At 50.9% G+C, this 13419-nt stretch overlaps 1 protein-coding gene across 1 annotated transcript in view; it reads right to left on the reverse strand.

The window, feature by feature from the left end:
• The window catches only part of SPOCK1 (SPARC (osteonectin), cwcv and kazal like domains proteoglycan 1), a 554568-nt gene that overhangs the window by 94352 nt on the left and 446797 nt on the right, over nucleotides 1–13419 (reverse strand). The window contains exon 6 of the mRNA XM_022588868.2: nucleotides 65–179. Within this exon, the coding sequence (XP_022444576.1) occupies nucleotides 65–179 (115 nt within the window). The remainder of the gene's footprint in view (nucleotides 1–64; nucleotides 180–13419) is intronic.

The raw sequence follows: 13419 nt of genomic DNA on the forward strand, positions 1-13419 counted from the left end.
GCCATGTCAGGCCGCCCTGACCACACAGCCCCCCTTCAGGGGGTGTCCTGCGACGCCCACTCACCATTCTTCTCTGCCTTGTGTTTTGGTGGCTTGGGCTCCGGGAGACATGGACAGGGCCCGTCGCAGAGGGTGGTGAGACTTTTGCCAGTAGAACAAGCATGGAACTCCAACTTGCACTGCAAAAGACAGACAGAACAAGCCTTAAGAATACTGTCATGTAGACCCCTCCCCAGCTTCCTTAGGAGACTGCCAGTGCCCTTCTAACCACAGTTAGGCTCACAGAAGCAAAGACAGAGAGAAGAGGAGTTCATTTCTGTTAAAGGTCTGAATTACAGGATGCTAACTAAGAAATGGCCTTCTATGTTTTCCCAAATGCACAGAATAACATCTAAAAACACTGCACAGGGAGGCTTAGTTTAGTAAGTGGTAAACTCAACCGTAATTGTTTATGCAAGTATCAGGATGAAACTTAACATCTGTGGAGTCCCAGAGGGTCCACAAAGACAAAAGGCTGAAGGCTGCTCCAACTCGTTCCCTTACCCCCACTAGCGAGGCTCTGCCAGTGTAGCCCTCCTGGTCACGCTCAGCTGCTCACCCGCTCACCCTCTTCCTGGGGAGGAAGGGTAACAATCTACTTAGTAAGATTGGATGGTGTGTGAGGCCCAGCCCTTTCCCCGGGAGCAAGCGAGGAGTGAATGCTTTGGCCTCAACCGTCCAAAACCCAAGCTTGACACAGTCTTTCCCCCCAGAGGATGCCTGTGGTTGTCTAAGTAGCCTGGGACTGGGGGGAAACGTCCACTGAATCCTAGGATTCAAAATTAGAAGCCCCAAAGCCATACAACGTCCTGTCAACCCCTTCATATTTTGGCCGCTGTCTCCAGTTCTTTACCCTTAAGTCTCAACTGATTCGGAACCCAAGCAGGAGAGAAGGAGGTTCTTTACAGATGCAAAAGACCACAACGATTAACAGCATTTTATTATTACTACATTATGGAATAAGAAATGGAGACTCAGAGGCTAAATAACTCGTGAAAGCTCAGGACATGCACAATCCAGGATTCCAAACCCCCTCCGACCGACTCCAGGGCCAAGCACTTAACCGTCCGCATCACTGTGTCTGTCTTGTGGAGGGACTGAGAGAATAGATGGCCTGCACTGGACTCCACGTGTGGCTAATTATGCGGCTGGGCTACTGGCCTGGGTCGGAGTTGTCTGAGAGTTCCCTCCCTCTTTGACCTGCAAAATTCTCTAGATCAAGGCCTGTGTGCAATCAATCAGGCTTCTGCAAAGGCCCACGGGCCCAGAACCACGCTGGTATCTGCTGAAGGTTCAAAGGAAGGGGAGACGGGCAGAAGGGACGGAGCACCCACGGTGCATGCAGCTCTTATCAGGTGCCACGCGGAATCTTTCAAAGGGAAGAAAAGGGGAGATATGGTCCTTGCCCTCGGAAAGCACAAATGCATACCTTTGAAAAGGCCTCCAGCATTTGCAAAGCAACACGTGAGTGCAGATGAATCCCGGCTCCTTGTGAGACGACGGGGTATTCAGTCCCCACACTGATTAAACCCCGAGCATAGGGAGAGCGGGCTTTCAACCTACACGTGCTGGAGTCACTCGTGTAATTCCTACCGTCGGCCACGCAGTCACCTGCGACCCTTGCAGAGAGGGCATGGCAGATGAGCCAACGGGGAGCTGGCTTCCTCTCGATGCAAAACTCCCTTTTGTGCACGCTGCTGGGTGTCTGGTGTGGCCCAGTGTGGAGGCAGGCGTGCTGGGGGTCGTATGAAAGGAAGCCACGGCCCAGATCGCAAACGTCGATTGACGGACGTAGTGAGGAAACAAAAAATGTGTGACCACGTGGATGTGACGATGAGGAGAGGAGGGATATATGTGTATGTAGGGATGCAGCACAAAAGAGACCCCAGGTATGGGCCATACCTGCAGATGGTCCAAACGGACAGAAGATGCACCAAGGAGAACGCTGGAAGGCGGCAGGTGGGTCCCCAGTGTAAGAAGCTTCTTTTCAACTAGCACAGCCTGTGTGCACGTGCCCAGGGCTAGAGGGGAGACTACTGCTACTGGGCTTAGCTCTCTGGAACAATCCTCAGGTTCAGGCTAGTGATTCTCATACTATTTTCTCAACAGAATCCCTAAAGCTAATTTAGAGGGGGAAATACACTTCGTTTTTTACATGTCAACTTATTGTATGAAGTCAAAATTAGTACAGAGACTTGCTCTAAAGCCTTACCATACTGTGACTGCAATTGCCTGCTTGTGTCTGTGATAGACAGTAACCCTCTCCCCAAACGTTCTCTGGCCTCCCCGGAAGAGGAATCTACACTTTGCTCAGGGCCGTGTGTCGTGAGATCTGATGTCCCCTCTGTGGTGACAGCAGTCTTGACCACATGACTCGCTCTGGCCAGCAGATGGTGAGTAGGAATGATCCAAGCCAGGTTTGTGTGACATTTGAAAACCCACTGCTTGGTTTTCCCCTCTTGCTTTTTCCCTCTGTTCTGGAAACGGCACGTGTCCCATAAGGGCCGCTCCTTCTGCCTGGGACGCAGACGGCAGAGGACACGGAACAGAGCTGAAGCGAACCCACAGCCAGCATGCAACATGAACAAGGAACTAATGCTTGCTGTCACAAGCCACTGATGTTTGGGGATCCCTTGCTACCACAGTATACTTTTTAGCAAAAGGTGACTTCCTACTAGACCCTAAAGTACTTAATGGCAGGGAAAAGTCTTAGTCGCGGTCTTATCCCTGGCATGATATGATACACATATAGCCCTGGCACACAGTAGGTGTGCAGTCAATAGATGCTGAATGATAAAGGCAGGAGGATGGGGGTCCCTGTTCGCTCTGCAGCTCTGAACCTCTGTTCCGGCCACCAGGAGCCACCAGTCTGCCTGCGCAAGGAGCGTAGGTGCCAGAGCTCAACATGTGAGATGCTTGTCGTGAACCATCCTTGACTCACAGCGCTCCCTGGTCCTGTCTCTGAGCTCCACATTTAACGCTCTGCCTTTCAGCCTCCCTGCTCACCCGAGTCTATCACTGGAGTCGGAATCCAGCCCATCTGCTTCCCAGGTACCCAGAACAACCGCCTCTTGGGTGGCCTCGCCTGGCCTAGGGACTCCTGCGCACTGTGATTCTAGTAACACAGCTTCCGTGGCTGGCCCCGGCACCCCTCTCCTGCACAGTCGCTGTCTCAGTCTGTGGCGGCAGCCAGGCCTCTTTCCTGACTCCAGGAAGGGGCCACCAGAGAAAACAATATTTAGCTGCAGTGGTGAAAATGCATGTTTCAAGGACACAGATCTGCCTTTTATCTTCCAGAACAATATGTGGCATTTAAATGAAGCTCAAAAGGCTATAATTTCATTTTTTTATAAAACTCAAAATGTGCTATTTAGAGATAAACACGTATGTGGTAAAAGCTACTTTAAAGAAGCCGGGGGCGGGGGGGGGCGTTGACAGACACCATCAAGATAGAGGTCACCTCCAGAGAGGAGGCAGGGGACGGCGTCATACAGGGGCCCACAGAGGCATGGTGAAAATTGGGAATGGTTTATTTCATAAGTTGGGTGTTAGATTCTGAGGCTTTTGTTTTGTTAGTAGCTTTGGCAACATATGAATAACACATATATGTTTACGTGTCAAGTACTTTACGATCAAACATAAAACACAGTTTATAGGCTTCTATCCAGGTAAGGACCAATTATCACCACATCTCCCGAGGAAGCTGGTTAGGAGGAGTGAGAGCACGTGTGTGGGGACGCCCCTGGGAAGGGTGGCGAACCCTGAATATCTCTGGGCAGAGGCATCTAAGGGCCTACAACCCAGGCATCTCACACATGTTCCCTTCCTACAGCTCTTCTCCAAGTCGCACCGGTGGAGTTACCTACCAGTCTCTTACCCCATCCCCTCTTCCCCAGGTCCTTGCTGGGCAAGAACAGATATAGAAGCCAAAAGGTGGTCACTGCACCAGCTTTATCCAGAGAGGACACAAAACCCTTACAGTACGGGGCACAAAACCCTCACAGTACAGGGCTTCCCATTAGACCGGGCTGTACAGCGTGCCTCGGACCTTCACACCTCCAACTGCCTCTCCCAACCTGCGGGGAATGGAGGCCTAGGAAAGCCCTGGTCCACTTACCACCAATCACAGGCAGAGACAACACACAGACCTGGGTGGACCTGGCAGGAGTGTGCCCGGGTCTGTGCACACAGAGATTTTGGAAACATAAGGCAGGTATGCTACCCCTTGAGTACAGACCCACCAAGAGAAAAAGAGGTGCCCACATTACCTGGCCAACGCAGGGATGCTGCTCCTGGCTGTGACTATGAACCTGATCTAAGAGATGCCGGGCTCCCACCCAACAGGACATAGGCAGCTTTCCTGGGAACGGGGCAGCGGGGAGCAGAGAGCAAGGGAGTGAAAGGGTCCTCCCAGGGAGATATGGGGAGGGAGAAATAAGTGTCCCCCAACACCACAGGAACATCACTAGCTCCCACCCTACCTCAGGACCAAATGACAAGCCTTCAGAACTCCCACACCTTCACCCTCACAGTGTTCTCAAAACAGGAGTTGAAAACTGGCAAAATTATGGATGGTGATTTCTTGGCATTTAGGACTTGCTCAGAAAGCATGTGTCTGCTTCCTCCACGTGTGCCCTGCAGGTCCTGAGGTTCCAGGTAGCTCGCACCCCACCCTGCCCTGCCCCACCTGGGCTTGTTGTCCTGCGTCAGAACAGGGTCTGCAGAGCTCCAAGTTAAACAGGGTGGCCTGTGAGCCTACCTCTTAAAGAGTCTGTAGCCTGGAGGTGGACTCTAAATACAAACTGAAAAATGACATTCTTGGGAAGTGACACCCATAACTCCTCATTTTAGGAAAAAAATTGGGGTTGGGGGATAGAGGAGGAACAAACAGGTACAAAGTATATGGGTTTGGAGTGGAGAGCCATTCAATCTACAAAGTTCACAAAGAGCCAAAGGCAGAGGTGCTCCCTGGAGCTTGCCCATCACAAGCAGAAAGAGTCACAGCTCAATAAATGTAGAGTTACCACTAGAAGGTCACCGTGGCCCATGGGGGAGAACCCTTCTAGCCCTGGCCAACACTGGAAGCTGGTCTAAAAAGAGATGAATCACTACTGTCCTGCCCACCTGCTCACCCTCTGGGAGGGAAAGATTTACACCTTGTGCTATGGGTTGAATTACATCCCTCATGTTGGGAGTCCTAACCCTCAGTATCTCAGAGTGTGGCTTATCTAGAAATAGGGTCTTGACAGAGATAATCACGTTAAAATAAAGTCATCAGAGAGGCCTCAAATCCAATATGACCGGCGTGCTTATAAGAAGGGGAAATTCGGACACAGAGACAGACACACACAGAGGGAAGATGATGTGAAGAGTCATGGGGGGAAGAGGACCATCCACGAGAAATGGCTGAGGCTGCCAGAAGCTGGAAGAAGCAAGAGACAGCTTCTCCCTGGCAGTCCCAGAAGGAACCAACCTTGCCCACACCTTCATTTCGGACTTACACCTCTGGGACCGTGAGATGATAAACCTCTCCTGTTTAAACCACCCAGCTCATGGTACTTTGTTACAGCAGCCCTAGCAAACTAATACACCTTCTGTTTTTAAAAAGAGAGCCTCTAAGGGATGGATCACCTTGTCTTAGGTTCATAAAGCACAGATCTTGTGCCAAGATGGCTCAATTCTCCTAAAAAGAAAGAAGATAACATGAAACGGCAGCCTCAGGATATGGGGCAGCTGGACATGAAGAACTTGGCCAACGTATAGGCTGAGACTCATGCCCGGAAGAGAGGAAATATGAAAAACTCAAGGCTTTATATTGATTTTATGATAAAGCAGTTAAATAAATAATTAGCCAGAACTATTGAAAGGAGGAGAGTTGAAGAAGTGGGAAATAAGTTAAGGACTTTACATACAGTACTGGAATCCATATTCATATAAACACAAATCTAAAAATAAATACAAGCCACTGAAGCTTCTAGACCCCTTGACCTCCTGGGACAGAAACGCCTTCCCCAATCATCACAGAAGCAGAGGAGACAGAAGAAGAGCCAGAGATTTCACAAATTGGCAGAAATATTCAAAATGTTGACCTACTTAAAAATAAACGGCCAGCAGATTTTCCAACCAATCTCCCCTTCCATTTCGCATAACATGCCAACACGTTGGAATGAGTGAATGTTTTCCCGCGAATGGCCAGTAAATCTCTCTCCTCTGTGATTTGTAAAGCAAAGCTAATAACCTCTCTCTGGGTCAGTGCTCACGCAGGTCTCCGCTGCTCACATTCTCCACCGCACCGCACTTTTCCTGTTGCCTCGCCCCCTTTGGGTATTATTTTTAACATTTTATTTAAATTGCTTTCTCCACTGTATTTCATCAACCTCTCGTCTATTTTTAAACCAGACTGTTGACAGTTCACAGTTGACAATTTTGTTCACAGTTGATGAATTCTGATTTGTTTTTATTCCCCAAAAATCATGTCAAGGAAGGTGGAGGCGGCGGGGGGCAGCTAATTTCCCGACTCTGCAGGCTTTCACAACTGGGCGCCAAGCTAGCGGTTGCTGACGGCACACGTTATCCCGGGGCTGAGGAACAGCTGTCCTGTCTACCCAGGGCTGGAGGGTCTCTGCGGTCATCTGGAGGGAGCAGCGAGGAGAAACAAGGGAAGGGGCTCTGGTCTCATTCAGAGCTTTACCAAACATGCATGCACGTGTGTGTTCCTTCTTGCATTCAACAAATATTTATGGGCCTATGGTAAGCCAGCGTCCATTCTAGGCTCTGAACCAATGGGACGAGGGGCCTGCTCTCATGAAGTGTATGGGGCAGGTGCTGATGAGGGCTGTGGAGGATACACCATGGACAGTAAGAGACAGAGAGTAATGGGGAGGGGCTGGTACATTATATGGGTGACCAGGAAATCTTCTGACCAGATGACGTCTGGGCAGGGAACAGAATAAAGTGAGCCATACGGCTATCGGGAGAAGGGGGTTCCAGGCAAAGGGAAGTGCAAAGGCCCTGAGGTGGAGGATGCTGACTGCACTTGAGAAATAGCCAGGAAGCCAGTGAAGCTGGAGAGGAGTGAGCAGGCAGGAGAGTGGAAGGGACCAGCTCAACTGGGCTGATGGTGGGCCTTCTCAAGAAGGCTTGTGTGTGTCGGGGCTCAGCCTTTAGATCTCATTCTGTCTCTGTCTCTCTCTCTCATACATGCACACACACTCCTTCTCACATTCTCTCTCTCACACACACTTTCCTTTTCTGAATTAAGAGTTCCAAAGAAGGCAGAACCTTAAACTTTAAAACCAAGTTGCTAAAAATGTGAAAGAAAAGCTCTTCTTTACAGAAGAATGCCAGCTAAATAAATTTAGAAGGAATACTGGAATTAGAAAACTATTATTTTGCTACCCCCACACACACAACGTAATAATTGAGTCAGGAAGGAATCATTTGATGTTTACTAAAAATATTGGGTGAAAGTCACTGGGGAATAGGACATTCACACAGTCTCCAAGTGTCACCCCATAGAATACCTAATTAAAAGAGGAAATGTACATTTTTCAATAAACATTTGGCAGTCACCTCTTAACAAAGGGACAAAGGGGCCGATTTAGTGCCACCAGCAGTGGGACCACCTGGCATGTCCCTCCTGATGTGCCTCAAAAGGAAGTAATAACAGTGCCTTTGAAGTTCCAGTGCCCAAAATCCTTAACTTGGATCTATTCATGACAAACCAAATCCAAAATTGAGGCTATTTTATAAGATGACTGCCTAAACGCTCAAAAAATAAAACAAACAAAAAACCCCTGAAGTGAGTAGGTCCTTGTTCTAGAAGAAATTAAACAGTTGAAACAAAAGCAATGAGCGAGACTTGATTGGTTCTTGAATAATAATAATTATTATACAAAGCTATAAAAGGCATTCTGGGAAAATGTTGTGATTGTAATACGGATTATATGCTAGGTGATGCTGAATTATTGCTCTCGTAGGTGTAATAATACCTACTAAGGGGCTCGTATAGGAAAATGCCTGTTAATTTTCTTAGGGGTGAGATGTCACGAAGTCTACAAATTATTTCTAAATGGTCCAGGGGGAAATTGCACATGTGTACAGAGAGAGGAAATGGGGCAAAATGTTAATAACTGTCAAACCTTGGCGATGGGTATACAGTATTCATCCCAACATTCTTTAAACTCTTCCATATGTTTCGTGATTATTAAACCAATCGCTAGGGGAAAGTAAATGTTGCTTTGCCCGGCGGTGCTAGAATTCTTCGCAGAAACCACTCCTATCTCCTCCCCTGAACTGCTCCCTCCCTCAGTACTGCGCTGAGTTTTTCTCCTTCGCCTGCGCACTAGGGGGCGAGCTCTGGGCGGGGGTTTGGGGGGGGCGGGGCAGAGAGGATCCTGCACCGCCGCCTACAGGACCTGCCTGGGATTGCAAAGAGCAAGGCTTCAACAGGGATTGGTGAGACCAAGGATGGATTGAGGTTTTCCTAAAGCACACATTCTCTTCACTGATGTACACAGGCACCAGTACAGTGAGAAGACTCGACACAAGCACCATGAATTGCAGCATCTGAGGTCTTGCAAAGACTCTCTTTCATGTTGCAGATGGGGAAACTGAGGCTGGAAGAAGTCATGCATCTCGTGGGAGGTCATTCTCTTACGTAGCTTTCCTCACCTGCTCCCGACCTGGCTCATCTTGTCAACGAGTTAGCAAACCCTTTTGAGCAAATGAGGATTCCTGTAAAGAATGTCCCAGGTCTGTTTTAAGGGGCAAGGCTGAATAAAGCTCCTTTAACTCGCATAACAAAGCCAGTGGAAGGTCCTGCACCGAAACGCCAAAGGGACAAGATACCCTGAGGGGGCCTGAGAAAAAGATGTCCTCTTCCCAAAGCCTGAGAAAAAGATACCCTCTCCCTAAAGGCAGCCAACTCCTACAGCCTTTGACTTGGGGAGCCCTCCAGGGGCTGCATCCCACCTCCCTGACCAGACCCTGGTGAGGCGAGTGCCCCCCGCAGGTGTCACCTGTGTCAGTCCCACGTCACACGCCCTCAGCCTCATCTCCACTACTCCCTGCCCCTGGTCCACGCTTTTTGGTCCCAGACATCACACCTCTGGGGCTTCACGGCCTCACCTCCACTGCTTCTCCCCTCTGAGTCATTCTCCTGGTGTCTGCTCTGCGTGGGATCCTCTTAAGGCCAGATACTATTTAAAAACGTCAAATTCCTTTGGGATTTTTCCTCTATCTGGGATTTGGGGAAGACAGAGCAGATGAGGAAGGAGTTGGAGGCCCTGCTTCCTGTCGGCTTCGTGGGAGATACCTGGGAGGAAGGACCGCCAGGTATGCACCAAAAGAGATGCGACCACACACAGCCTGGCCAAGCATGGCCCGGAAGCAGCAGGGAGCCCCAGACCCATAGGGGCCCTGGAGACAGGGACGGTTAAGGGCCCCTCCCTGCATCCCCTCATCTTCTTGAGGCCTTTGCTCAAATGTCACCCTCTCACTGAAGCCTTCTCTCAGTACCCTTTTAAAACGACAACCTGGCATTCTGATCCCCTAACATCGTTCTACTTTGCCTTTTTAAAATATGAGATCTATCATTTTGTAAATACACTGCTTAAATTACTCATTTGCTGCTTTCTGTTTGTCTTGCTAGAATGTGAGTTCCATGAGGACAGGGGTCTTTGATTTATTCATTGTTATGTCCAAAGCTCCTGGAACAGCACCTGGCACATAGTAGGTGCTCAATGAAAATAAGCTGCATAAAGGAATGAGGGAAGAAAAGCAAGGGTCTCTGTGTAGGGGTGACGGGCAGAGCAGCACCTCCACCCCAGCCTAGCGTCTGACTCCGAGTAAGAGCTCAGACCCTTGACAGGATCCAGGAAGGAGGCAAAACTCATAAAACGACTGAGGTCAGGTTTCCCCCCAGCCCTGTAGGAAAGGGGCTCCAAGTAGAAATGAAAACAGTTTAATAAAAAAAAGAAGAGGCATGCCACTCCCAACACCTAAGCATGAGAGCAGAGACTCAGACCTTCCCTCTTGCTTGCCGGGCTCCACGCCCCCTCCAGGCAGGCCTCCGTGGGCTCCTGCCTGAGTGCCCAGTGCTGTTCTCCTTGCTGCCCTGACCGCAGGCACCTCGGCTACCTGTCCATAGGGCTGCGTCCTGAAGGAAATGTGCCCCTGCGTCTCAGCCCCAGCACACAGCAAGTACTTACGACGGACCTGTTGATTTATGTGATGCACCTCACATAACACTGGGTGAGAGCTGGTGTTGGTTTTATAGACGAAAACACTGCAAGCTTGAGAAAGCAAACGATGGCCTCAAGGTCACAAAGCTGTTGATGGCAGCTTCACTTTGAATCCAGATCATTCCACCTCCCCCTAGTCCACTGCTGTGTGGTGCCTCACAGACTCCTCCACTGCCAGGGGTCTGGCCAAGCCTTGCCAGGTATCCCAGGAGGGCTGGATGAAGAGGGAGAGGTCAAGAGGAGGGGAATGATCCAGAGCTGGGGAGATGCAGGAAGGAGGCTGCCACGACGCTGAGCTCTAGTGGGGAAATGAACTGCCGGCCACACCTCCCGAGACCACGCCGAACGGAACCCTTGCTTGTCAGCTGCGCTACTGATAGTGACGTTATTCAAAGTCACTGTGAATTGTTGTAATTAGCTAAGAGAGCTCACAGAAGTCAAGCTGGTTAGCCAACAGAGCTGGACAAGATGACATGGCCACCTTTCCTCTGCGTTCCGGAAGCTGAAAGCACCCAGACTCACCTCCCCTGGAGGAGTAAGGGCCTGAAGCTATTCCAGGCTAACAGAGTAACTGTCGGAGCACACAGGGCCTCTCCCCAGCAAAGCGCTTTCAGAGGCTGGCAGTCCAGAGTGGCCCAGCCGGGGCCTCAAGCAAGCGATTAGGCCTCTGAACTTGACTCTCACCTGGCGGGAAGCTCCTTGAGAGTAAGAACTGGACGCTGCTTGTACTCGCACCCCCCAGGGCCGGACAGAGCCCGACACTTGGAAAGTGGGTGGAAAGGGCTTGCTGAAATAGTGAACTAGTCATCTTCCCAGGAACCCTAGGAGGTCAGGGACCACCATTCCCATCTTACAGATGAGGAGAAACACAGGTCAGGAAGGAGATGACACAAATCAGAATGAAAGGGGAGAGGAAGAAAAGACGACAGTGGAGAAGGCACGGCAGAAGGAGACGCGGGAAGCACACTGAGGAGAAATACAAGGAAGAGGATGGGGGCAATGCTGCAAGCGTAGGAGAAGCAGAAACATTCTGGGAGGTGCGAGGGGCGGGCGAGAGCAGGGGCCCGTTCAGGCGTCTCAGGCGGGCTCAGGCAGCTCCAGGAGAAAGGAAGAGGGCGTTCCGAGGTGCTGGCACCTGCTTAAAATAAAATGTTTCCACTGCTAGAAATGCCCTTGGGATGCCTGTCTCTCCCTCTGTCCCGGCTTCCTTGGAGGCCCTGCCTGTTCTCAGCCACCATTCCCACTCGAGGGGCCCTGACACCTCTGGGGCAGAGTCTCCCACACAGGACTCACAGGAGGCGGCAGGCAAGTCGAGTCGAGGTGGCACCTGATTTCTCCGAAACTCTCACCTCTGCAGCTGTGATGACAGAAGGCCACAGGCTTCTGCCCCCTGCCCCGCCTGCAGCTCTCAGGGTTAACCAGAAGGAAACCTGACACTCCGGGCTCTGACTGCTTACTAGAGGCAGAACCGAGAACCGTGTAACCTGTCCAAGCCTCCCCTCCCTATCACTAAACAAAAGGAATCCTCCTCCCGCAGCTGTCAGGAGAGTGCAAAGGACAGCTCAGGGATCCTCTGCGCGGGCAGCTCGGGCAGCTCTCCCGTTCCTCGGGTCCTCCCAGCGCTGCCTTCACCCCTCCCCGCCTCCAAGGGCTTCTCCACACCTGAGCGAGTTCTGTCAAATGCAAATATGTTTGTGATGCCCCACCCGTGCACACCCATTCCTTGTTCCCTGTCATCCTCAGATGGAAATAAAGATTTGAGCCTGGCAGGAAAGGGCCCCTCCTTCTCAACACCTTGCTCTGTCCGCAGCCCCCCACAGAGCCTGTAGCAGGTGTCCCCAAAGGCTCCCAGCCCCTGTGCCCGCCTCAACCCCAACGCCGGCCCGGCCCTCTACTGCCATGACTGCTTTCTTGCCGGTTTCTCTCATGAGCTCCATAAACTGGAGGTTTTCATGCACTTGTTTAGCCCCAGTGCCCAGCAGAGCATCTAAGAAATAGTAGGTGCTAAATTAACAGTGGATGGACAAACAGCTGCTTGGACAGATGAAGGGATGGGTGGTGGTCCCACCCACCTCACTGCCCGCTGAGCGATTCCACATGGCTCTGGGTCATCGTGTCCGGTCAGGCTGCCCAAACGATGTCATCTCTCACCGCACAACTCCAGGCCTTGATGCTCCTTGGCCCCGTGAATGACATCCGGGCTCTCAGAGTCTACCAGATGCAAAGCTTGGACAGTCCTCTCTACTACCCAGTGTGATTCTCCCTGCTTACTGGGGACTCAGACCGAAGACCCCCCAAATGCTGACATTTTCCCCACAGGCCCGGGTTAAACTCAAGCCCTTCTTTCTGAGGCCCGTCACCTCTGGTCCTGATGTTGCTTCTCCAGCAACAGTGCCCCATTCCTTCAACATCTGTTCTCCACCCCACTCCCCAGTCCTTGCGTCGCTCGGACGTTCCTCTCACCTGAACGCCTTCACCTTTGGCTTCCCAGCCTCCCCGCTCAGACTAGAGCTCCCCAAACACATCCGGGCCTCTCCTGCTCCAGCAGAAACCCTGCTCCAGGCACATTTCCAGCCTCCACGACCCAACCTCCAGGCCCCCGGCCTGCTCCTCTTCTTGCCTCTGTCTCCCTAATGAGTTCTCCCCGTTTATCATTTAGCTGCCGGACAGCAAGGCTTTTCTGTAATACACCTGAGCATCCTTCAGAGTAAAGCTACGAACACAAAGTATATTTGTATCCTCCCCAACGCTGGTAGAAAGGGATTATAAAGTCTTAATAATATATATAATGTTCACTGCAGTTAGTCACGGAACCCCAGGCATTGGGCTACAAGCTTTACCTACACTTCCTTCTTTCATTTTCACCCCAGCACCTACGAGGTAAGAACTATTAGAATAGCCATATAGGCTCAGAAATGTTGTTTGCCCAGGGAAAGCCAGCTCTAAGTTGCAGAGCCAGAATTCAAGCCCAGGCCATCTGACTCTAAAGACTGTGTTCTTAAGAGTTTAATTACATGGTCTCATGTCTAGGCGTTTACCAAGTTCAGTGCTGAGCTCACTACAGTCCATCTCGTCAGCCCACTCGTGGCGCCTGCAGGAACCACTCTCAGTCACACACCTGGGAGACACTCTCTGT

The sequence above is a fragment of the Delphinapterus leucas genome, chromosome 3, assembly GCF_059928025.1.
Source record: "Delphinapterus leucas isolate spDelLeu-1000000601 "Yukka" chromosome 3, BTC_Dleu_Yukka2, whole genome shotgun sequence".
NCBI classification, from domain to species: domain Eukaryota; kingdom Metazoa; phylum Chordata; class Mammalia; order Artiodactyla; family Monodontidae; genus Delphinapterus; species Delphinapterus leucas.